General features: G+C 38.5%; 2 protein-coding genes and 1 non-coding gene across 4 annotated transcripts; 2 read left to right on the top strand and 1 right to left on the bottom strand.

The window, feature by feature from the left end:
• Positions 1-1553: 1553 nt before the first annotated feature.
• LOC148869074 (F-box protein SKIP2-like) lies at positions 1554-5476 on the bottom strand. Of its 2 annotated transcripts, none has more exons than XR_016106904.1 (2): positions 3564-5452; positions 1554-1910 (listed from the first exon to the last, which is right to left on the bottom strand). XR_016106904.1 is itself a non-coding variant. In XM_088968381.1 (2 exons), exon 2 carries the CDS (start codon positions 4938-4940, stop codon positions 3852-3854), a length of 1089 nt encoding a protein of 362 aa, XP_088824507.1. In that variant the 5' UTR covers positions 4941-5115; positions 5212-5476; the 3' UTR covers positions 3438-3851. The 2 variants fall into 2 exon arrangements, 1 of the variants encoding a protein (XP_088824507.1); XM_088968381.1 differs by lacking the exon at positions 1554-1910 and having other exon boundaries at positions 3438-5115; positions 5212-5476.
• Positions 5477-5579: 103 nt separating this feature from the next.
• Positions 5580-5653, top strand: TRNAI-AAU (transfer RNA isoleucine (anticodon AAU)). The gene has a single exon. It is a non-coding gene; the product is annotated as a tRNA-Ile (tRNA).
• Positions 5654-7970: 2317 nt separating this feature from the next.
• On the top strand, positions 7971-24272 carry LOC148869072 (protein unc-13 homolog). The gene is given in 6 exon segments (XM_088967455.1): positions 7971-8613; positions 9218-9544; positions 9546-10088; positions 11116-11571; positions 22591-22780; positions 22874-24272. Coding segments are annotated over 6 exon segments (2946 nt in total). The 5' UTR covers positions 7971-8121; the 3' UTR covers positions 23812-24272.
• Positions 24273-24631: the final 359 nt, after the last annotated feature.

The following is a 24631-nucleotide window of genomic DNA, read 5'->3' as shown; positions in this document are numbered from 1 at the left end:
TGTTTGTCAGCATAAGTTTTTATGACAATCTGATAGTAAACATTTATGGCGTTGGTTTTGTAGACCTAGGTTCATGGTTTATGATGGTTAACATGAAAATGGGTAAGATGGAGAGTGATTATTTTTCATGTTGCAAGGTATCTCAATTTTTGTGTTATGGGCTGGTTTTTCATTTTTAAAATAATAAGGTTCATGGCAAGAATTTTGTAAATTATAATCAAATGCTATAATGTTATTTATTCTTTCTCATTCATGCTCAAAATGAACAAGGATTAAACTAATGAAGCCCAAAGCAGCAAACCAAACATGGCCCTACCATGGATGATACATCTCACTGCCCTTGCTTTAGTCTTCTCTAGTTAACATGGGTGATGTGGTTCAGTGGTTGTAGTACCCTATCGTGGAAAGGAGGGGTTGAAAGGAGCATACCCTCCTTTTTAACAGGGAGAGTAAAGAAAGTGAATTCTCATGAATGATGAATCCGTCTGGAGCTAGTGGGGGCATCGACAATATAAATGATTTTGTTTTTCAAAGCAAAACAACTATCACAATCAATATATTTTTGATAGGGCAGTTTATGCTTTGTAAAACAAAATCATGCACGTTGGTGAAGTGATGGGATCTCTTACAAGGTGCCTATCCACACATCATTACAGTTGCGCATTAGGCTGCTTTTGTTTGTGATATAAATGCAAATATGTATTCTACATATATACCTTTTCTTGAATTCATGGATGCAAAAATGGTCCATAATTGTAAGTCCATTTTGTTCTATTCTTTGTTTCAAATGGATACAAAAGGCTGTACGGTGTTTTCTTTTTCACTCAATTGACGGAATAAAGCAAGCATTTCACGTCGAGATTCAAAAAATACAATTGTGTCCTTTGAATGGATATAATAATGCACTCTCCTCATGATATGAAAATGGTAAAAAAACATTCCCCCCCACCCCCACTTAATTATTGCATTTTTATATGGCAAATAAACACTTATAAATCCGAATTGAATTACTTACGTACTCCGGTTGGACGTTTGTAATTTTGTATCTCAAACAAATGTAATCTTAAGAACATATTTGCGTTATTACCATTCATGGGGTGTTGTTCCCGATGTACAACTATAGTGTTGTGGTGGGTAGGATTCTTTGCATCTGGCATTGATGCTGTTGCTCCAAAAAACAGCATACATCAATGCCATGTCAGAAAAAAAAACGGTATTCCAAGAAATGTTTATTTGTTTAGAACCGTTTTTCCATAAAATATGGTGTTTCAAGCTATGTATTGAAAATCAGAAAAGCATGACTTGGAGCAATGCCAAATTTGGCGTTTACTGGAATTGCAGTTCGTTGCTATCAATAGGGACAGGAGGTGGCAGGGACATGATGTGGCACTGGATAATAGATACTCATGCTGAAAACATTTCCTAGAGCGTTGGTACCAAACATAAAATATTGTTGCTCCAGGAAACGTCCTACCTAACAGTAACGTTTCCAAAAAAAAAGACAGTACTTCTAACCCACACATCAACAGCACCGTTTACTCAGAAAAGGGTGATGTATCTACAGCATCGATGCCAAACATATACTTTGTGGATTAGAGATCCTGATTCCTCATTTTCAAATTAACTGTTACTAGCATAGCTTGTTGAATCAATGCAAACTACGGTCCATGGTATAAATGAATATGTAGTCTGTTGAAGGGAGCTGATGTATGGATATGTCATACTAAAAATAGCCTGGGCTGTTTGGGAGATTCCTCCACACAACATTTTACTCCAATCAGTCCCTTATACACATGTTAACTCAGCATCTCTCGTAAAATGGAGGTGTGAGATCAAACCTGTGTAAAGCTCTTTGTGGTAAGGTCATGTAGATTTCATATACATTCTGCCTCTCCATATTATTTAATATCCTATTAATACAAAAAAAAAAGATAGACTAAATCATGCATGTATATCTTAAATCTAAGAAAAACAAAATAAAATGTTTTAATATTTACAAATAATAAATTTTAATGATCAATTTTTAACATTTATCGGCAAAGATCCATTGAAAAAGGAAAACCTAAAGTTTAGATTCAAAATCCATGAAATTGGAGAATGGTCTAGGAGTTGATGATTGAATATGAGAGTTAATGTGAGAGAATAATTCTAGGGGTTATAACTAGAAATTAATAAAACAGAATGTGGAGATACTCTATTAATAAATTATATCAGCGTATACTTGTAATATCAAATTATCAACCTAGAGTTCGGATCTGCTCCTCACACAAACCTCACAGCATGTAGGGACATCTCCCCTACTTCTTTGTTATTCATAGGTGATGTTTCTAATGGTGGGATGTGCTGTGATTTTGGTGTGAACAGCACTTTGAGAGTATCTTCCAATACAATGGATGCAAGTATCAATGTTATGGGCAGTCCGGGTTTCCTACTAACTTCTCTCTACTCCCCTCTCTACTAACCCAATAAAATGATTTCAGCTGTCCCCCAATCCTACTTACATGTAACTACTGACCAATGCCTAATCCCTTTGTTAGATATTCTTTAGAAAAATACTTATTTTTTATGCATTAATTAAAAGTATCTAAAAATTAAATAAAAAAATCTTAGGTGATTGGTAACTCTTTTGCCAATGCAAGAATTTGCCTTACTAGGCTTCAAGAAAAAGAAATAAAAATAAAAATATCTATTTTATTGATACACGAATTCCACTTCCCCATTCTCTCTTACATGCCTATTCAATGAAACCCCCTTTCCGATTTCTCCAAGGATCAAAAAAATAATTGTCAACTGGTTCAACTTTCAAGTTGCAGTTTTAAAACATATAAAGGATCAAACTGAGTTCTTTTGGGTATTAGCACATTTAAAGTGCATTTGAGTTCTTTTGGGCATTGGTATATAGTTTTGTTGCACAGGAAACTGTACGGATGAAGATGTTGGGAGGAGAATAATTTATATGTTTCTATGAACAATATTGAAAAGGTTTTGAACTCTGGAAAAATTTGAATTCCTTGCGGCTAAAAGAGAAAACCTTTCCAAGCAGATAATTTATAGACAAACAATTGAGACAGAAGATGTGGCTTTAGAATAAGTTGAAATTGATGGTTGGAGATGCTATCCTGTCGATTATCATTTTAATCTGGCTTCTCGCTTGAAGAAGATAAAAATATTGATGAATAGAACGAGAGAAATAAATAGAAGATAAAAATATTGATGGATAGAATGAGAGCAATTAATAGAACTTTTCTATCGATTGGTGTGGATTGTGGCTAGAGCCACATAGAATTTTTATTTATTTATTTATTTTGATCGTTGGAGAAATCTGAAAGGGGCTTTTTGCACATCAAAGATCAACCACAAAATAAAAACTTTCAGAGAAGGGACGAAGAAGAGAGAGAAAGGGAAAGAGGAATTGGGGCTTTTATGCATGCGTATCCTGACCTTCCAATACTTTTTGCATTTATGATACTTGGAACCTTGTTTTAACATGTTAAATGGCTTGATATCAGATACAGAGAGATTAAGCTTTCTTTTTTTCATTTTAAAAAAAATAAGGAACATACCCTTTTGATGTCTATAATTCTCTATGCACTCTGAAATTCCGAATACAGTGTGACCCGGTAAGCATTTGGGTCCCAGTTCAGTTGATCCGGTGAGCTTTCTAGCTTTCTGTCCGGTCCGACTTTAACAACATCAACAGGTGAAGGTGAAGGAAAGCAATGCAGTGAGCATTGGGCAAATACGCCAGAGTAAAAAGAGTAGAGGAAGAAATTACATCTCCCACGATCAGTCGGTGACAGGATTCTCTTGCGAGTTGCGACCCGCCGGTTGCTAACCGACAAGGGACGATGTCATCGCCAGGCCAATATACAGAACCTCCTGATGTTGTCTTGCATCACCGTGGGCATCCACATCCTCAGTCCTTTATCCAGCCCAACATACTTCAATGACTGGCATTCCACCACCGTCTGCTCCACATCATCCCCAAACACATTGTAACAAGATGCCAGCACCAGAACTTCCAGCTTTTCATGGTTTGAGAAGGCTCGAATGCCTGCCCCTGTTATCAATTCACAGCCGGTCACGTCCATCTCAACAAGATTGCAGCAGTTCTGAGCAACTGCAACCAGTGTTACGTCTGAGATGTTGATCAGCCACGAGAAGTCCAGTCGCTCAAGTGTGTGGATGGCCGCTATTGCTACGCCTCCCACGTCGGTGACTTTGGGGCCGCATTCCGCCAAGTTCAATTCTTCCAGCTGATACATCTGCTGCAACAGTGATACCCCAACATCTGTGATTTGATCGCATTCAGCTAGAACCAATTTCTTCAACGTTCTCGAGGAAGATCCCGTAGCCAATGAAGCCAACCCCCAATCAGTAACCAATGAACAGCCCTGCAAGTTGAGAACCTGCAACGAAGTCGCAGCTCCAATGGCTTCAAGAGCTTGATCCGTCACCTTCTCACACTTGGTCAAATCCAAAGCAGTCAAATTCTGGGATGATTTTATAAGAGTAATAACCCCAACATTCCCAATTCCCCTCCTACGCCGCAAACAAACCTTGGCTAAACTCCGACACCCAGTTGCAACCGCAGAGATCCCATCGTCCCCGACGTCGTCTAAGCCCAACGCATAAAATTCCTCAAGAACCCTCTTTGTCTGTCGAAGATTCAAGTTAAGCACCCGAAGATTTGGGCATGTTTGGGCTACAAATTCGAGGTCTGTATCAGTAATGCCTCTACCTGCTCCGAAAGTGGCCAAATTTGGGAACCTGGGTAAGAATTTATGGAGGAGCTTGGGCTCTAAGACTCGTAGTGAGGAACGTGTCAGACCCTCCACCCTCAACCACTGCTTACAGACCAGTGCACAGGACTTCCTATCATTGAGATCGAAAACCCGGCTAAGAACCAACCCTATTTCATCATCCCCCAGTTTTTCCATAAATGGATGCTCTTCTTTCTTCTTGAAGCTAAACAACTGTGTATCAAAATGATTCCAGTTCCACTAAAAGAGCGATTCTCTCTCTCTCTCTCTCTCTCTCTCTCTCTCTCTCTCTCTCTTTATATATATATATAACCGAACCGAAGATGGCATAAAGCGCCACAGACCTAAAATCCTTTTACACAGGAAAAGATGGAAACTTCATTTCATCAAATATGCCAATTTGAAACCCTAAATTTTACTGGGAACCAACCGCAGTGAAGATTCATACCTGGTACCCGTGGTACGCTGGTGAATTCTCAAGCAAGCTAGGGATTGATTGGATGAACAAGATCGGAGAGACAGGTCGACAATTCAATCTAGGCGCAACTTAACGTGATTTGCGGCATCATCATGATTTTGGTTACCGATCAGTCAAGTCTCCGAACCGACTCCGGATCTCCTACACCTTTTTCCTCGATGGCTATACTTCCCTTCAAACCAACTGCTGAGTCTGAGTCACTGAGAAATGAGAACTTGTGATTACAAACATGTCCGTCGACTCGATACACTCCGATCGGTGGGTGCATCGCCGAAAGGGGGTGGCAACTGCACTGTGACACTTTTCAAGAAGTTAAACTGAAAGGGCGTATCATCTCCGGCCTATTAGCTCAGTTGGTTAGAGCGTCGTGCTAATAACGCGAAGGTCGCAGGTTCGAGACCTGCATGGGCCAGTTTTTTTATGACAAAACTATAAGGTTACACTTTTAATTTTTGTTACAAAAAAAAAAAAAAAAGGGAAAGCCGTGTGACAATCATCTCAATTCTCAAGCCTCAATAACCAACCACCTAATCCTCCTTATATGTGAATTTATTAAAGTGAATAAATACCATTTATCAAATAATGAGGGATGACAATTTCCTTATACACTAAGATCACAAAGAAAAATAACAAGATCACAAGCTTTTTAAGCAGATGATTCAGGTATACGGCCAAAAGCAAGAAGATAACACGCCATCATTTCATTCAATTCAAGTTCACAATGAGTCAAATAACCAACATCTTTTGGGCAGATGCAAGAATGGTGGCCGGCTACAACTATTTTGGTTATACTGTTTATTTTGATAATACTTTTAGAACAAATGATGAGCAGAGACCATTTGCCCCCTTTGTTGGAGTTAACCATCATAAGCAAACTACTCTTTTTGGAGCCGCATTAATGTATAATGAGAGCATTTAGTCTTTTAAGTGGAGTTTTTAGTCCTTTTTGAAGGTAATGTCTGGAAAATATCCAAGGACAATTCTTGCAATTTGCAATGGCGAATGCAAACAAATGAGTACTGTTACCAAATACATGCCACCATCTTTGCATATGGCATATATATACAAAAATGCAGCTAAGCATTTGAAGCATGTTTCTGCTGCTATTTCTTGTATTGATAGAGATTTTAATGCATGAACAATTCATTAAAAGGATATCTAAACTTACTTGGATTTATGTTGTTTTTTTAAACACTTTGAAAGAGTTGTAGAGTTAGAAACGGAAGTGAAGAGTCAAATCACTCCTCACTGGGCTTTTTCCAATACAAATGTTCAAGCATGCCGCATCTATATACACTCCAACAATGTATAGGGAGTTTGAGAAGCAATATTCAGAAAATCATGATTTTGTTATTAAAGATGTGGGTGAGATTGGAACCGTGGTTAATTATAAGGTAAAATACTCGGATAAACCACATGAGCATATTGTGACATTTGGTCCAATAAATGTAACGATTATTTACATCTGTAAAAAGTTTGAGTTTATGGGAATTTTGTGTGCTCATGCATTATATGTTTTCTCTCAAAGGCAAGTAAAACAACTACCTCCAGATTATATCTTAAAATGATGGACAAGAATTGCAAAGGCTGAGAGGATGCAATGGATTCTTATGGTTGTGTAATTGAACTGGATCCTAATGCAGAGTTTTCTACAATGTTTTCAGAATTGCAAAGAGTTTCTAGAGGCATCTCTACACGTGATGTAGAAGACAAAAGAGCATTTATGTATTTATTAAATGTGTATAAGCATGCACATCAAGAAGAAGAAGAAATGTTAAAAGAAAGGAAGCCCTCTAAATTTTAACTATGGTTAATATTACATAGGAAACTACAACACTTGGCCTACATTGGGGATGGTTCCAACAACATAGAGCATTTTCAAAGTGATGGTGCTCGATTTCTTACAATCACATTTTTTGTCTTTGAATTGAAGGTAGGTAACACCAAGAAATGGATTCACATGGTATTTATATTACAATTTTAATGCTCTTATAGGGAATCTGAAATATTAATTAATGGCTTATGAGGGGTTAACCTATCGAGTGGATATAGAGCATTATTTAGTAAATGGCATGAAAGATAGAGAGTTGGGATTCTTTGGATTTAAGTATTAGGTTACTATAATTGCAACCATTGATGCATGTGTGTGTATGTGTGTGCGTATTTGTATTTTTGCTGAAGTCTATGATAGTCCGTGCATGAGATATAAGAGTTTTGGAATTCTTCGTTGTTGAGGTGTGTTAGAAGACAAAGGCATGTGAAGTGTTTAGAGCTCTGTGCTTGGAGGCATATGGGGTTTTATGGTTTTAGTTTGTAATGCGAAATTGATCCACACTTTTGAACAATATAAACTTTTCAATATTGCTCACTTATACTTAAGTTTATTTTAATCAAATATGGAATCCACAAAATTCTGATAAATTTTTTTTCTATCATAATGGCATTCACTTTCTATTAGGTATAAGATTGTGATTATGGTTTCAATGCATGTCTCTTTTTTGTGGACCTTGCAATATAAATAAGCTATCTGTTATATTAATTAAACAAAAAATATAATATAGATGGATTTACGTAATAAACACAATTCTAATATATGTTGGTTTTACTCATAAGGCTAACGTGGACTATGGGATAGAAAGCTTTCTTAAGTGATGAAAATGTGTTATTGAAACTTGAAAGCCTGCTGCTTAACCGGTAAAAATGTTCAATTGTTAGTTAGAGGCAAAATAATATATGTTGGTTTCAATGCATCTCTCTCTCTCTCTCTCTCTCTCTCGATTGCAGGGAATGTGTCAAGGGAGAACGAAACTCATCGAATCATCACAGCTTAGAGACAAGAAATAAAGGGCACGAGACGAGAGTGAGTTAGGAGACTGAACAATGGCTCATCTCTTCAGCAGAGACAGAAGAGAGATGGCAAGCAACTGCAGGTCTCCCTCCATTGATCTACCCTCCCCGTTTGGTGAATTGGGCTGCAATTTAACTCATTCGGAGCTCCGGGAGACTGCTTACGAGATCTTCGTTCGTGCTTGTCGATCCTCTGCTGGCAAGCCATTGAATTTTATCCCTCACTCGGATAGGAACAGGAGGTCTCCATCTTCTGCATCGTCTCTTTCCTATTCTCCTTCTACTCTCTCCTCCTCTTCAACCTCGCATTCTCTTCATAGATCATTCACTTCAACTGCTGCGAGAAAGGTTAAGAAGGCTTTGGGGTTGAGCTCTTCGAAGAAGAGTCCGGCCAAGGAGAGCAGTAGTCCTTCGAAGTCGAAGAAGCCCGTCACTGTTGGGGAGCTTATGAGGGTTCAGATGAGGTTTTCGGAGCAGACGGACTCTAGGATTAGGAAGGCTCTGCTGAGAATTGCTACAGGCCAAGTAAGCTCTCTTTTCTTTCGGAGATCCTGATTCGAGATTTATAGATTCTTTTCCTTCTTTCTCATTTAGTTTTTTTAATCTTTTTCTTTTTTACACCATGTTCTTAGGATGTATGTTAATAGAATGCTAATTATCTCTTTTGTTTTTCTTTTACTTTGAATTTTCAAGGAAAGGAATTTTCTTCGTTTTTATTTTTCCAATCATGGTTGAGGCGTTTTATGGTTTTTCTTTTTCTTTCCTTCTATTTTTCTTCTTCTCTCTCTCTCTCTCTCTCTCGTGTTTTGGGCTCATGATTATTGATTTATGAGTTGACTGACCACATTTTTTTGTTGTGGTGTTTATCATGTTCATAGGTGGCTTGAATGAGTATGGTAAATTGATAGCCATTTTATAAACTCATTGTACAGTAGTTGCTATTCCATTGGCAATTTGCTTGATTCTTTTATGTAGTTGATTTGATTTTATACCATGTACATCTTTGAGTTTCATATATAATTTATCTGTAATGGAGAAAAAAAAGGAACAAAAAGAAGTTCATATATATTTGTAGGTTAAAATGTCAATGGTGTTCATCATAGGATTTTGTTTTATGTTCGTATAACAGCTTGGAAAGCGCATTGAGTCAATCGTTCTGCCATTGGAGCTACTAGAACAGTTCAAATCTTCAGATTTTCCCGATCAGCAAGAGTATGAAGCTTGGCAGATTAGAAACTTGAAAGTTCTTGAGGCTGGACTCCTGCTGCACCCTCATCTATCAATAGATAAGTCAGATATGTCAGCACAACAACTTCAGCAGATTATTCACGGGGCTTTAAAAAAACCCATAGAAACTGGGAAGAACAATGAATCAATGCAAATTCTTCAAAGTTCTGTTATGTCTCTTGCTTGCAGATCATTTGATGGTACTGTCTCTGATACATGCCATTGGGCAGGATGGGTCTCCCCTGAACTTTTGGCTCTACCAAATGCTTCTAGAAGCTTGTTTTGATGCAAATGAAGAGACCTCTCTCATTGAAGAGGTTAATGAGCTTATAGAACTCATAAAGAAAACTTGGGTGATCCTTGGGATGAACCAGATGCTCCATAATGTTTGCTTTTTATGGATCTTATTTCATCGTTATGTTTCAACTGGTCAGATAGAGAATGGCCTGCTGTTTTCTGCTGATAATCAGTTAACAGAAGTTGCGAAAGATGCAAAAGCAACAAAAGATCCAGTTTCCTCCAAGATCTTGAGTTCAATCTTGAATTTTATATTGGATTGGGCTGAAAAAAGACTTCTTGCTTATCATGACACATTTAATCGATCAAACATTGATTCAATGCAGGCCCTTGTTTCTCTAGGTGAATCGGCAGCTAAGATACTAGTGGAAGATATCCCACATGATTATAGGAGGAAAAAGAAAGAAGAAATTGATGTGGCTCGCAACAGGATTGATACCTACATTAGGTCATCGCTCTGCAATGCTTTTGCCCAGGCAAGTCCATCTGGTGCATTATTTTGCATTTTGCTTAGTAAATAGTAAGAGGCATTATGAAGTATACTTGGACTCGATGCTCAAATGATCCTAATGGGGCATACTGTATACATGCAATGCCAACTCATCAATCTATGCATGTTAGCAGTAGGTAATTTATTTGTTTGGTTTAGTAGGATAAGAAAACCCCCAAAAGATGCTGACGGAAGGATTTCACTTATCCCATCAATATCTGTAATTGAATGATTTCGCCAATCCAAGTATTAGCTGAATGCTGATATCTAAATTAAGTAATGTTTGTAACCATGTGAGAATATTATGCAGTTGCTGGTCATTTAAATGGTCAAATCAAACTGTTTTGGGCTGTGGCTGATCCTGGCACCACTAGTGAATGGCGCCTGACCATTGATTTGGTGGCATATTTATATGGATGGGGTGTAAGACAAATCAGAGGTTCAGAACCTTCCATGTGGCAGTTTGGCTAGGTATCCAAAATGGTCTTAGTCAACATCCTCTATTCATGTGGAAAGTTTCACCCCAAAAGCCCCTGCTATAATCTGTAGTGTTTAAATCGAAAAGAATATGAAATTTCAGATGACTGCTTTGAGGCACTTCGGATAAGCTTGACGGACAACCATTTGAGCAATTGGGCTCTCCGGGATTTTTTTACCAGACATAGCTTAAAGGCTGTCCGTGTAGGGCCCACCTCGGAAAGCTAGAGGCTGTTACACTTCAGCCCTCCCAAACGGGCACGAAGTGGAGTGTAGACTGACATAGAGTAGAGAAGCAAATACAAGTCCATCCCAGTCGGTCAGGGTACCTATTTGATGGATGGTTTGGATTGGAAGCATCACCTGTTCACTTGGTGGAAATAGGTTGGGTTGTCTTAGGAGATGCCAAGATGTGTATTAACCCAAGAAATGATTAGAAAAGAGGCTGCCCTTTTTTATTTTTATGTGAATGTAAAGTTAGCAGTAGACCTCTCCATTTTATGATGTGATAATCTGTTTGGTCTGTCTTAAGACAGAAAATGGAGAAGGCAGACTCTTGTAGGCGATCATCCAAAAATATGCCAATTCCACTTCCTCTCTTGTCTATCCTTGCAAAAGATATTGGTGAACTTGCAGCTAATGAAAAAGCAATATTTAGCCCAATCCTGAAGAGATGGCATCCTCTTGCAGCGGCTGTTGCAGTTGCTACCCTTCATGCTTGCTATGGAAATGAGCTGAAGCAAATTATTTCGGGTATCACAGAACTGACACCTGATGCTGTTCAAGTGTTACAAGCTGCTGACAAGTTAGAGAAAGATCTCGTACAGATTGCTGTTGAAGATTCTGTGGACAGTGAAGATGGTGGAAAGGCAATAATTCGTGAGATGCCTCCTTATGAGGCTGAAACTACAATTGCTATTTTGGTGAAGGTATGGATAAAGACCAGAGTGGACAGACTGAAGGAATGGTTTGACAGGACCCTGGAGCAAGAGGTATGCAAAGACTGGCCCTTTTTTCCTCATGCTGGTGGAACTTATATTTCCCCTCAATCATTTTTTTTTTTTGAAAAAGTAAGGCATTGTATTGAATTTCAATGGAAAAAAAAAGAAAAAAAAGAAAAAAGAATCGGTTACAATGTCACATCTGTTCTGCTCCAAATTCTTTGTTCATTTCATCCTGCTAAAAGATTTACATCTTTGCCTTTTCCTTTTTGTTATGATCATTTAAATCACAAAGCTTAGTTATGATCTTGTCTTTGCAGAAAATAGCTTTGTTGCGTGAATCTTGGAGGCATTTGGTTGTTTTTTATTGCTATGAGTAGTTTAAAATTGAAAATTGATGGCAGTTTTGATTATCGCCAAATTTGAGATTGAAAAAAATTCATGCATGAAAGGGTCCTTTTGTATGTCTATGATGTTATGTTTTATAGATTCTCCATTGTACGTGTGTTGCTTTTGAGGAAATCTCTCCCTCCCCTTAAATTCACTATTAACAAAAATAGAAAGAAATTCATGCATTAGAAAAAACAACGGAGCAAATGCAACGAATAACCAGGAATAAGATGTTATATCTGTCCTTTTCTTAAGTGATCCACCATTAAGATACCATCCAAGGAAAGGAGTGATGCAAAAACTTCAGTTCTTAAAGGAACTGGGTTGCTCCAAACACCTTTAACTTGAAAAATGATCCACTTGATTTCTAATTGAAACCACATACAAGTACTTTCTGAAACCTTCAAGCATTGCATCCTTCGGCCATCTTGTTTCTGGGATTAATTCTTCCAACCTGTTGAAGGCTGAAGACATTCTTCAAACTGTGTTATAATTGTCTTCCAAAATTCAGATGCTAAACCACTTAGTCGTTTCTAAGCTCAAAACACTGTGGCCATTTGATAATGGCTAAAGTGGATGGATTGAATGACTTGCTTCGTTTTTGGTGTATAAAATAATTAAATGATAAAAATGTTTGAGAGTCTAGTAATCAACCTAGCTTCAGTTTCAGCCATTAAGGAGCTCACAACCTCCTTTTAAACTTATTCACTAGAAGACAAATCAATAACCCATTCAGTTCAGCCACTTTAGTTGTTATCAAAGGGCCTCTCAGTTATTTTTATAGTTCAGTCAATGCAATCTAGAAACTTTGCAAAATGTTCCATTTCTTTAAGTTTTCTAATTCTGAACCACTTATCCTCTCAAAATCTCATTTTTATGTTACCCCCCTATATTGGAATTAGATGGACTGGCAAAGAGCTGATAAACTTCATAATTCTTATCCAGAAATAAACCCATCAGTTGCTAAAATCTCTATGGAATCCTAATCAAGTCTAGTCACTCCATTATCTAGAAGCAACTTCTTCATGATGCTCTTTTTTTTCCAAGCTAAACCTTTAAAGCCACTTTCCAACAATGCTTTGTTAATAAAAGTTGTTTTTCTGAGCCCCAGCCCTCCCACTTTCTTGATTCTTCAAATTGCATCTCATTTTACCAATCAAATTTCCTTAACACCTTCCAATCCATGAAAAATTGTTTTGAATTAGCCTTGTTATGCTGTTATTGTCCATATCAACTTCAGAGTTCAGGCTAACCTAACTGCACATTGTGCTTTTCTTTTTAAATAAATCCCCTTTGCTTTCTTCTTCTTGTGAAGAAGTCTTTGCCTAAACTTGTCATATGGTAGGAGGGTGACTGGAGGAAATGTTTACATAGTTTGGGTTGCTACCTTACCTGCACATGTCATGACCATGTAGAATGTAGATTCAATCCTGTTTTGTCCAAACACTGAATCTGGTCTTTCATATATTTTTTTTATAGCTAGTTTTAATTCCTTTTTGTCAGGATCTTGCAAACCTAGATTTCTGATAATAATTGGAATCTAATATCACATTCTAATGAGGTCTTGGGAGGTAGCTCATTTGAAATTTAACACCTCTAATAATTTGCAAAAGAAAAAAAAAAAAAAAACAAATTGGACTTTATCTCCTCATGCCTTTTCTTTGTAGGGTAAGTTTTGACACTACAGCCATTTGCTGATCTCCTGCCCCTTTACATCCAATATGTAGGAGTACTTTTTTTTTCTTTATTTGGCTGTAAGCGGAACTCTCTGAGAGAGGTGCAGGCCTTTTTAGCACTCGTCTTTCCAATGAAGAATAGAGGAAAAATCCCTGGAGATGCACAAGGGCAGCAGTCCTTCACTACTTTGGTAAAGACTATGGGTGTTTTACTTTTTTCACCTTGGATGACATTATAAGCAATTGGCAAAATATGACAATGTCTTTGTTGACCAATGTTTTAACACATGGAGGCGTGACACGAGGAGTTCCACTACCTAGAGGCGTGAGCCTCTTTGTGTTCAGGAGGTGTAAGCCTCCTTAAGAGGAGGGGGGATGAGGAGGCCTTCCCTTTTCTTCTCTCTCTTTTTTTTTCACCTTCCCTTTCTTTTCCTTTCCTTTCCTTTTTTTCTTTTTTCTTTTTTTGTCTTTTTACATGGGGTGTTCATGAGGCATTCGCCTCTAGCACGCCTAATGAAAAAAGTGTATGAGGTGTACGCCTCTTGCACTTGAGACGTACGCCTCAGAGGTGCCAGTGCCTCTGGCATATGCCTTAGGGCATTTTGGGGGCGCCTCGCCTGGAGGCACGCCTTTTAAAACACTGTTGTTGACAAGAAGCAGGTTATCAGCCACTGATCTAAAAAAAGAAAAAATTGTCAACTGTGTGGAGTCCCCCTCCCATCAAACACTATAAGGTTGAACTTTGATGGTTGCAGGCTTGTAGCATACGGAATCCAAGATCTTGTGGAGTTGGGAGGAATTTTAAGAAATTGTGAAAGGAACATTTTAGCAGTAATATTCTGGGCATATTGGTGGGGAGACACAACCGAGGGAGAGATGTGGGTGGTACTACAGGGTTTAAGAATTGCCAAGCCCCTGAACTACTGACATTTTTAATTGATGGGGTTTCACTTATAATCATAAGTTAGTTAGAAGGAGATCATGTTGGTTCATGGGAACATAGAGACACCTTTAGGGAGATTAAGAAACTAGCATAGGAACTGAGGGCAAGATGCAAATAGACACCATGATCAGCTAACAGCTTAGTTGATGGGCTTGCAAAACAAGGAGTGAACAGAATTCAGATGTTTTGGGGTTTAATTCCCCAAGGGGGAACTTGTAAAAGGAAAACAATAATAGTGGTCGCTGAGGCTAGCTATTGAACTGTGGTGTCTGGCACACACTAGATATATTATTCTTTTCATACAGATATTAAAAAATTAATAAAAAAGGCCATTACCCAATGTTTGTCCCAGCTATCTGGGGTCTTGGAGGGCTAGAGTGGATACTGTCCTACCCTTTGTCATTTTTTTTGGGCACAAAGTGACCACTTTCAGACTCAAATCTGCATTCTCACACTCACCAGCTCAAGATTTTACCATTACACCAATTAATGGCCCCTGTATCAATAACTTTATGTGCTATCAGAAAAAAAAAGAACGATAGGATATCCAAAGAGAAGAGCAAAAGTAAAGGAGCTTTAATTAAAAATATTTCTATAATGGTGGCAAGGCGCATTGGGTGAAGTCCATGCAGGTCTTGTCTCCTTTCTCCATTGATAGTATCATAAAAATTTGGTTTGTGGTGGCTACGTCATCCTCATTAAGGAATTCTATTCCTCCCAATTGTCTTTAGAACCTCCACCCTGAAACCAAGGAAGATCCAGAATAGGGAATCTTTAGAAACAGTAAAGGAAGCATATTTGGCCTTGTATACAGGACCTAAAGGGCATGGCCACTCAACTAGATCAGAGTTTATGTTGGTTCTACATGGGCTGAGGCTTGCCTGATCCCTTGGCTGCATTTTTTTTGATAAGCAGGAAAAAATGAATCGTATTACTGTATAACTATAAAAAAGGGCAAGTAACCCTCAAGATTTAGAAAAAGTATTACTGTGGGCCTGTACTTAAGAGTGGAAGGGGATTTGTACACCGTGGTGGGATGGTTATGCAAGAACGGGACAGGTTCATGGAATATAAATATTCAGTGTCAGTGAGGTGAGGCAAATTGGAGGCTTGACAGCAGAACTCAGAACTATCTATAAACGTATTCCAGTATAGGCTAATGAGCTAGCAGATGGTCTAGCTAGACAAGGTGCCAATGGAAATTAGTTGTACCAGGGTTTGTTGCCTTAAGAAAGCATGATATCGTTGAGGTTTTAGACAAACTGTGTAGTCTATAATGGTAGTTTTTTTATTATTTATTGTTTAGATAGGAAGTGAGGGCCACAACACTCTTGTTGGATCCTTTTTGAGCAGTTATTTTAATTGTTTTATGCTGTTTTATGTGTTAGCCACCCTATAAGGGCATATTGGTCTTTGTACTCTTTCTTATTTCAGACTATAAATAATAGTGAAGAGGGAGGCCAACACTATTGCTCTCTTTTCTCTCTCAAATCTCTTCTCTTCCTTTTCTCCTTTCTTCTCTTCTTCTTCAAGAAATATTCTTTTCTTTTACAGATTTTTTATTTCAGCACCTTTTTACTTTGTATCAGAGCAAGGTTAGGGTTTCTTGAAGTTTTTTCATGCAGTCCTAGATCAGCCGATTGCACGAGGAGATAAAGGGCTGATCGATCTACTTCAGATTGTCCAGTTCTTGGATTTTTTGGTGTGATCTAGTCATCAAGAGGGTGATCTATGTTTTGGCATCAAAATCAGGAAGAACTGGAGTGCGGGGAAGAGTCCTAGTCAAGTTGGACTCTTCAATTTTGATTTGATCTGGGGCGCTTAGGTATTATTGAACTTCTCTAGGTTTTTGGAATTTTCTGGGCCTTGTGGAGTGGCCAATTCACTTTTCTCTCCAGCGGGAGATAGTGGGAGGAGAGAGATTTCTCTCCGGATAGGGTTTTCTTCTTCTGAAAAGGTTTGTTACCTTTGTGTGTGAGGTCGATTTGATCTTGGAGGCTCTCTACCTTTTTTTTTTTTTCTGCTTTTGAACTGTTTGAAGTAAAATGAAGAGTTGGAGTGCCGAGCAGAAGTCCACTGGTAACATGGGTCTGGAATTATTACTACAATGAAGTTTGATGGTACAAATTATCTAGAATGGGCATAATCAACCAAGATGGCCATTGATGCTCGTGGGAAACTAGGGTACGTCACTGGGGAGGAGAAGAACCTGATACAGATCCCTCCTAGTGGGTACAGGAGAATTACATGGTGATGACTTGGCTGTGTAACTCTATGTTACCTCACGTTGTTAAAATTTTTTTGTGGGCTAATACTGCAAAGGAGATTTGGGATGGAGTGATTGAAACCTATTCCCAGGAACAAAATGTAGCTAGAGCCTATCAGTTAAGGAATTAGGTGATTAGTACAAAACAAGGAGATTTCTCCATGCTGAAAACTCTTTGGCAGGAGACCGACCACTTAGAAACTATGGCTTGGGAGAGTATGAAGGACACACCAACCTATCAAGGGTTGGTAGAAAAGAATAGGGTTTTTGAGTTTTTGGCTGTACTGAACCCTGAATTCGACATTGCTAGGCAACATCTTCTTTCCAGAGAAAGTGTGACTCTTTCTCAAGCTTATGCCTTTGTCTCTAGAGAGGCGAGCTGGAGGAATGTCATGTTGAGACAGCCTGGGATTGATCAGTTAGCTATGGTTAGTACAGTTAAATCTAAGCCAAATGGAGACAAGGGGAGTAGTGAGGCTAGGAAGGAGGACAAGAAAGATTTGGTGTGTGACTATTGCAAGAAGACTAAGCATACCAAAGACACCTGTTTGAAACTTTACCCTCATCTCGTACCATCTTGGATTAAGAACAAGAAGGGAAATGCAAATGTGGCAATTACAGGAGACCCTTCAGGACCCCTCTCCTAGGCTGATCTGGAGTCCATTGTAGCAGCAGTAGTGAGGATTGAAGGATTGAATTGGAAAAGTATGGGCAGCTTATGAGTAAGAAGGATTCAGCCAGCTCTAGTTCTTCAGATGGGTAGAACAATGTAGGAGGCAACCATACTACTTCCTTTGCTCATACAGGTAGTTCATATGTAATTGCAAATCATGTATCCACCCCAGGTAAGGAGGGACCGCCTTGGATTATAGACTTAGGAGCATCTGAGCACATGACCAATATATCTACCCTCTTTAGTTCTTACCAGTTGTGCTTTGGTATTAGTCTCTACAACAGATGGTTCCCATATTCCCATTGCTAAGAAAGGGACAGTTAGAGTGATTAATGACATTACTTTATCCTCTGTCTTACATGTCCCTAAATTCTACACTAATCTTCTTTCAGTAAGCTCTCTGATAAAAAAATTGAACTACTTAGTAACCTTTCTTCTTGGTAATTGTATTTTGCAGGATCTAGAATCAAAGAGGATGATTGGGAGTGGTCGTAAGGTGAATGGAGTCTATCTTCTAGATTAGATTCCAAGACATCAGAGCCATCATGCTAGTAGCAGCAGCAGTAGTGGATCAGAGTTAGTGAGTCAGATTATGCTCTGGCATAATCATTTGGGTCATATTTCTTTCATTTCATTGAGGTTTTTGTTTCCAAAGTTGTTTGAGTCTATTCAGTTGTCTAGTTTGGAATGTGAAAGCTATCAATTGGGAAAGAATTGTAGACATTCTTTTAAACCAAGTAATAAAAGAAGTTCCTTTGCTTTTGATATTGTTCATACTGATGTATGGGGTCCTTACCACATTTCTTCCATGGGTGGTTATTGTTATTTTCTCTTGTTTGTGGATGATCATACACGGTATTCTTGGATATATCTAATAAGATCACGTGATGAAGTACCTATTTTGGTGCGACAATTCTACCATATGGTTCACACAATTTGAAGTGAGGATGAAAGTCTTTAGATCAGATAATGTTAGAGAATACTTTGAGAAGTACTTGTCCTCATACTTTTTGGAGCACAATGTGATTCATCAAAGTAGTTGTGCATACACACCGCAATAGAATGGGGTAGTAGAGATGAAGAATGGACATATTGTAAATGTGGCAAGGAGCCTTATGATGTGTGCCCCAGTTCCTATTCGTTTTTGGGGGGGTGCAGTTCTCATAGCCGTGCATCTGATTAACTGTGTTCCTTCACGCACTTTGGGGTTTAAGGCAACTTTCGGCTTGCTTTTTCCAAATGGGGAGATATTTCATATACCTTTGAGAGTTTTTGGGTGTATCTCCGATCGGACCTCCAATGACCTCCCTCCCCCCGAAGGGGTATTGTTGGGTATGCTCAAAACCAAAAGGGGTATTGTTGTTATGATCCTGTGTCGGGGAGCATGTTTGTTACTATGGATGTTATCTTTTTTGAGTCTACTTTCTTTTTCTTGAGTGGTTCTCCTCAGGGGGAGTGTTTTGGAGAGAACTCACAACCTGTCCTTCTTCCGGTGTCATTTGTTCCTTCATCTGATCTATCTATTCCACCATCAACAACTATATCTCACTGTCTGATCCACTACAACCAGCCTTACAGGTCTATCAGCGTCACCAGAAGAGGGTTGACTCCACACATGCTCAGATAGAAGAACTTGCACCACTCTCCATTAATCCATCCGAGATCCCAGGTTCGGCTGATACAATTCCATGTATTTCCCTTGAGCTTGAGCTTGTTATTTTCCCTGATAATGATGTTTTTGTACCTAACATTGTTGTGGCAGTTGATCCCTCTGATCTTGATCTTCTCGTTGCATTCTGTAAAGGGAAGAGAAAGTGTACAACCCATTGCATTTCACACCATCTCTCCTACAATGCCTTACCACCCTCCTACTGTGCTTTCTTTTTTTCCTTGGATTCTATGTCTATACCTAGGAATGTCAGTGAGGTTCTCTCTAAACTCGAGTAGAAACTAGCTATGCAAGAAGAAATGGAAACCTTGGTTAAAAATCAAACTTGGGAAATAGTTGATCTTCCTACAGACAAAGAGGCAGTCGGATGTAGATGGGTGTTCACTATGAAGTATAGGGCTGATGACAACATAGAGAGGTACAAGGCAAGGTTAGTTTGGATTCTCTTGTCCCTAGCAACTACCTATTCATGGCTTCTATTCTACCTTGATGTTAAAATCGCTTTCCTTAATATGCAAGAAGAGGTATATATGGACATTCCAACTGGTTTTTATGAGGATGTTGGTAGGGAAAAAGTTTGTAGGCTGAAGAAATCACTATATGGTTTGAAATAGTCACGTAGGGCATGGTTTGACAGGTTCAGAGGAGCACTTATCCGTTTTGGGTACATATAGACTCAATCTGATAATACTCTCTTTGTAAAAAGGAGATAAACACTCTTGTTAGTATTGATTGTATATGTAGATGATATAGTTGTTACAAGAAATGATCTAAAGGCGATTGATGCGTTCAAGAAGTCACTACTCACTACAGCAAGAGTTTGAGATCAAGGATCTAGGTGAACTGAAATACTTTTTGGAGATTGAGGTTGCAAGATCCGAGTATGGGATTTTCATCTCTTAGAGGAAGTATGTCTTGGATTTACTATAGGAGGCTAGGAAGCTAGGAACTAAACCGGTTGATACTCTTATTGACCCAAATCATAGAATTAATGCTTTGGATGGTGAGTTGGTTTAGGATGTGGGAAGATATTAGAGGATGGTAGGCGACTACTATATTTATGTATGACACGTCCAGACATCTCCTATATTGTTAGTGTTGTGAGTTAGTATATGCATGCTCATCGGGTTCAGCATCGGGAAGCCATTGAGAGGATACTTGCATACCTGAAGAAGCATCTTGGCAGAGGGATTCTTTTCTCCGACCATGAAAATTTAAAGCTGGAGTCCTACACAGATGCAGATTGGGCAGGTTGCTTTGATGACAGGAGATCTACATCAAGGGTATGCACCTTTGTGGGAGGAAACTTGGTTTCATGGAAGAGTAAAAAACAGTCAGTTCTAGATCAAGTGTAGAAGCTGAATATAGATCTATGGCTTATGGTGTTTTAGAACTACTTTGGGTGAGATCTCTACTGAGTGAGATTGGAATAAAAGCTGAGGAGCCCGTGATATATTGTGACAACCAAGTTGCAATCAATATTGCCCACAATCTAATTCAGCATGATAAGACTAAACACATTGAGGTTGATAGGAACTTCATAAGAGAAAGGGTGACAATTGGAGAAGTCTGCTTGCCTTATATCTCCTCTAAACTATAATTGGATGGTGTCTTAACCAAAGGGGTTGCAAAGAACAAGCTTGAATACAACATTACAATCTATGCAAGTTGGGAATGTGTGGCATTCACTCCCAACTTGTGGGGGAGTGTTGAGGGTTTTAGACAAATTGTGTAGTCTATAGTGGTAGTTTTTTATTATTTATTGTTTAGATAGGAAGCGGGGACCACAACACTCTTGTTAGGTTCTTTTCGAGCCTCTATTTTAATTGTTTTATGCTATTTTATGTGTTAGCCACCCTATAAGGGCATATTGGTCTTTGTACTCTTTTATTATTTCAGACTATAAATAATAGTGAAGAGGGCGACCAGCATTATTGTTCTCTTTTCTCTTTCAAATCTCTTCTCTTCCTTTTCTCCTTTCTTCTTCTTCTTCTTCAAGAAATATTATTTTCTTTTACAGATTTTTTTATTTCAGCACCTTTCTACGAAACAATGGGGTGGCTCGCATGCTAGGGCAACAAAAGGGGTGTTAAGTACAATGTACATATGCCATTGTTTCATCCATATTAATAAAATTTTAACTATTAGCAATTAAAAAAAAAAATCTAAGGTCTGAGTGACAATATCACCCTTGGTAGATGAGAGGGAAAAAAGTTTTTTTTCCCTTTTTTTTTTAAGAAAAAGAAAGGTTGCTTGACCAATGCATGAGCCTCACCCATAGACTAGAACTAATTGAAAAACAAACAGCAAGAAAGGGGAAGAGAAAAAGCATTTAGGGGATGTCCAACCTTAAAAGTGTTCATAGCGAGAAACATATAGTTGGAGAAAAACAAAAGAAAAAAAAATAGAGAATAAGTGGCATGGAACAGTCTAATTAGCGGAATCTCTTTTGCAAGTTAAAGGGTCTAGAAGAGATGGTGGCAGGCTAAAGGGACATGGGTTGAACTAGTGAGTAATGACTCGAGGACCCATAATTTAACAATAGATATGGCACTGAACAGAGTGGAATGGTGGAACAAGATTCATGTAGCCAACCTCATTATGGTTGGGAAAAGACTAAGTTGAGTTCATGCCAAGTCATGAGGAACTCAAGAGCCACTGGAGGAGTTTAGCCACTCAGAATTTGTATGGAGTTCAGATTCTGTCACTAGCAACCATGATTTAAGTGTGATGAAAGGCATCTCTAAAGTTGATGATTTATGTGAAGGCAAAAGAATTGACTTCAAGGCGGGTAAATGAGAAAATATGATTCCCAGGGCTCTTGTAATCAGCCTCTAAACTGAACTTTCCATGACCTTTTGTTTCCATTACCTGATCTGCCCCTTGGTGTAGGAGTTTCCATGGTTTTTGTAGATCTTTGACTTGACATAATGAGCTCAGGAACTGCTTTTTGTGGTGTAACTTAAATACTTACTGTTTTGAATCCAATCTAACTTGTTTAGGCTTCCACATTGTAGATCCTTACGAGTTGACAAGAGAGTGGAAATGGATAAATATTTCCTAGTCATTCTTGAATTGAGGCATACCTCTATCACTATAATTTTTTATTGGTAATTCTACATACTAAACTTTGCATGGTTTCAAAACCTCTAAATATGGAATTTTCTGTTTGAACTCCGGACATCCTTTTGTGGAGATCTTGGAGGTTGATTATCATGTTTTCCCAAATTGTACTTGAAGAATGTTTGCATTATGTGGTTAAAGGATTGCGGTTCATTACCACACCTTCTGGTTCAATGCCTGCATATGCACACATATTCCAAGCACATTCACATGCATGTGTGCATGGATGCATCCGTATTCCCATTTTTTATATGATAATAACTCATTTCCTAATTGCATTACTGAATAATTGTTTTATGTTTGCCAACTTTTCCTACCTCGTCTTTGTAGTTGTGGGACCCAAGGAAAAATAAAGAAAGGTTTGCTCCATCTGCTGTTGACATCCTTCTAATTGTAGATGAGACTTTAGATGCATTCTTTGAGTTGCCAATACCTACGCATCCAGTGTTGCTTCCTGACTTAATGGCTGGCCTTGATAGATGTCTTCAGCATTACATATCCAAGGCAAAATCTGGCTGTGGTACATGGTTGCAAAACCTAGATTACAAAATACAAATGGCTTTTAGACTCTTTATCTTGTTAATAATGATTGCCCTTTTGTTGTGATGTATAGGGACACGGAGTACTTTTATTCCCACTATGCCAGCATTAACCAGATGTACTACAGGATCCAAGTTCCAAGGTGTGTGGAAAAAGAAAGAGAAACCACAAAGCACTAAGAAGCAGAAAACTCAAGGTCGCACAATGAATGGAGACAACTCCTTTGGAGTACCACAGCTATGTGTCCGTATTAATACTTTGCTGTGCATCAGGACTGAGTTGGAAGTCTTAGAGAAAAGGATAGTCACTTACCTGAGAAATTGTGAATCTGGTCATGGAGATGACATTTCAAATGTGATGGGTAAAAAGTTTGAGCTATCAGTAGCTGCTTGTCAGGGAGGGATCCAACAACTCTGTGAGGCAACAGCTTACAAGATAATCTTCCATGATCTTAGTCATGTTCTGTGGGATGGTTTGTACGTGGGGGAACCAGCAAGTTCAAGGATTGAACCTCTACTTCAAGAACTTGAGCAGAACTTAGAGATCATAGCAGAAACAATTGATAATAAGGTGCGCACCCATGTGATTACCGAAGTAATGAAAGCTTCATTTGAGGGTTTCTTGTTGGTGCTTCTTGCTGGAGGCCCTTCTCGTGCTTTTTCCTTACAAGATTCTCAAATAATTGAGGATGATTTCAATTCTCTTAAAGACTTATTCTGGTCCGATGGGGATGGATTGCCAGATGACTTGATAGCCAAGTTTTCAGAAACAGCAGTAGGTATCCTTCCACTTTTCTGTACTGAGACCAAGGAACTCATTGGGCAATTCAATGATGCGACCCCGAAAACTTATGATTCTTCCACTAAATCCAGGCTACCACTACCTCCAACTTCAGGCCAGTGGAATCCAACTGAACCAAACACACTGTTATGCGTGTTATGTAATCGGAATGATGAAGCAGCAATAAAATTCCTTAAGAAGACCTTCCATTTGCCTAAAAAACTACGATGACTTTGACATATGGTGCAGATGCAGTATGTGTGGTTCTTACACAAATTACTATGTTACTCAAGCAAGAGAAACCCATGCTTTGCTTTGGCTAGGAGCCAGGAGGGTTTGCTCTAGTCTGGAAGTATATACTACTTTTGTACAGTAAATTTGTAGTGACTTCTATTGTTTGGAGAACTGCTGTTTGTCTGCTCCAGCTTACTGTTTACAGAGATGTCATTTTGGTTCAGTTTATGGCATTGGTAGGCTCGTCAGATGATACGATAGAAGACTAGAGCTTAAGTAGTTTTGAGGTGGGAGGCTCTAGAGGTGGATGGATATTCATTGTCATTCTTTGACATCATTTAAAATTAAGCTAGAACTTATTGCTGTCAAGTCTCATTTTCAGGGATTTTTCATGTTGAGTGTTGATAAGAATCCATTACGATTTTGCAAATACAAATAGATGTCTGGTTTCATAAAAATGCAAATTGGTTTAATTTTGCAATGATGAATTTACTCTTGCCAAATGATTCTTAGTTGTGGTGAGCACTAACATGAATTCCAAGATTGGAATCTACATTTTTTTATATTGACCACTTTTGAGTGCAAAAGTTTGCATACGAACATATATTGAAATTCATGTTTATTGTCATTTAAATTATACACATTCTTCTTAAGGTTCAAAATATCGATACGACTGATACACCAGTAGGAGCATATCGGCCTATATCAAGGCTCATTTCTCTTTTTTTTTTTTTTTTTTTTTTAAATCTGGTTCAAAGGGGGTCGGTTTAAGACCTGTCTACCCTTTGAACCAGGTTAAACCCCGAAATACCCCTTA

Source organism: Nelumbo lutea, chromosome 2, assembly GCF_056320005.1.
Source record: "Nelumbo lutea isolate HS-2025 chromosome 2, American lotus-T2T, whole genome shotgun sequence".
Classification (NCBI taxonomy): domain Eukaryota; kingdom Viridiplantae; phylum Streptophyta; class Magnoliopsida; order Proteales; family Nelumbonaceae; genus Nelumbo; species Nelumbo lutea.
Note: the sequence above shows the minus strand (reverse complement) of the source record. Positions and strands in the feature narration are given on the sequence as shown.

Excerpts from the sequence above, each read along its gene's own strand:
- LOC148869074 (XM_088968381.1), bottom strand. The coding sequence starts at position 4,940 with ATGGAAAAACTGGGGGATGATGAAATAGGGTTGGTTCTTAGCCGGGTT.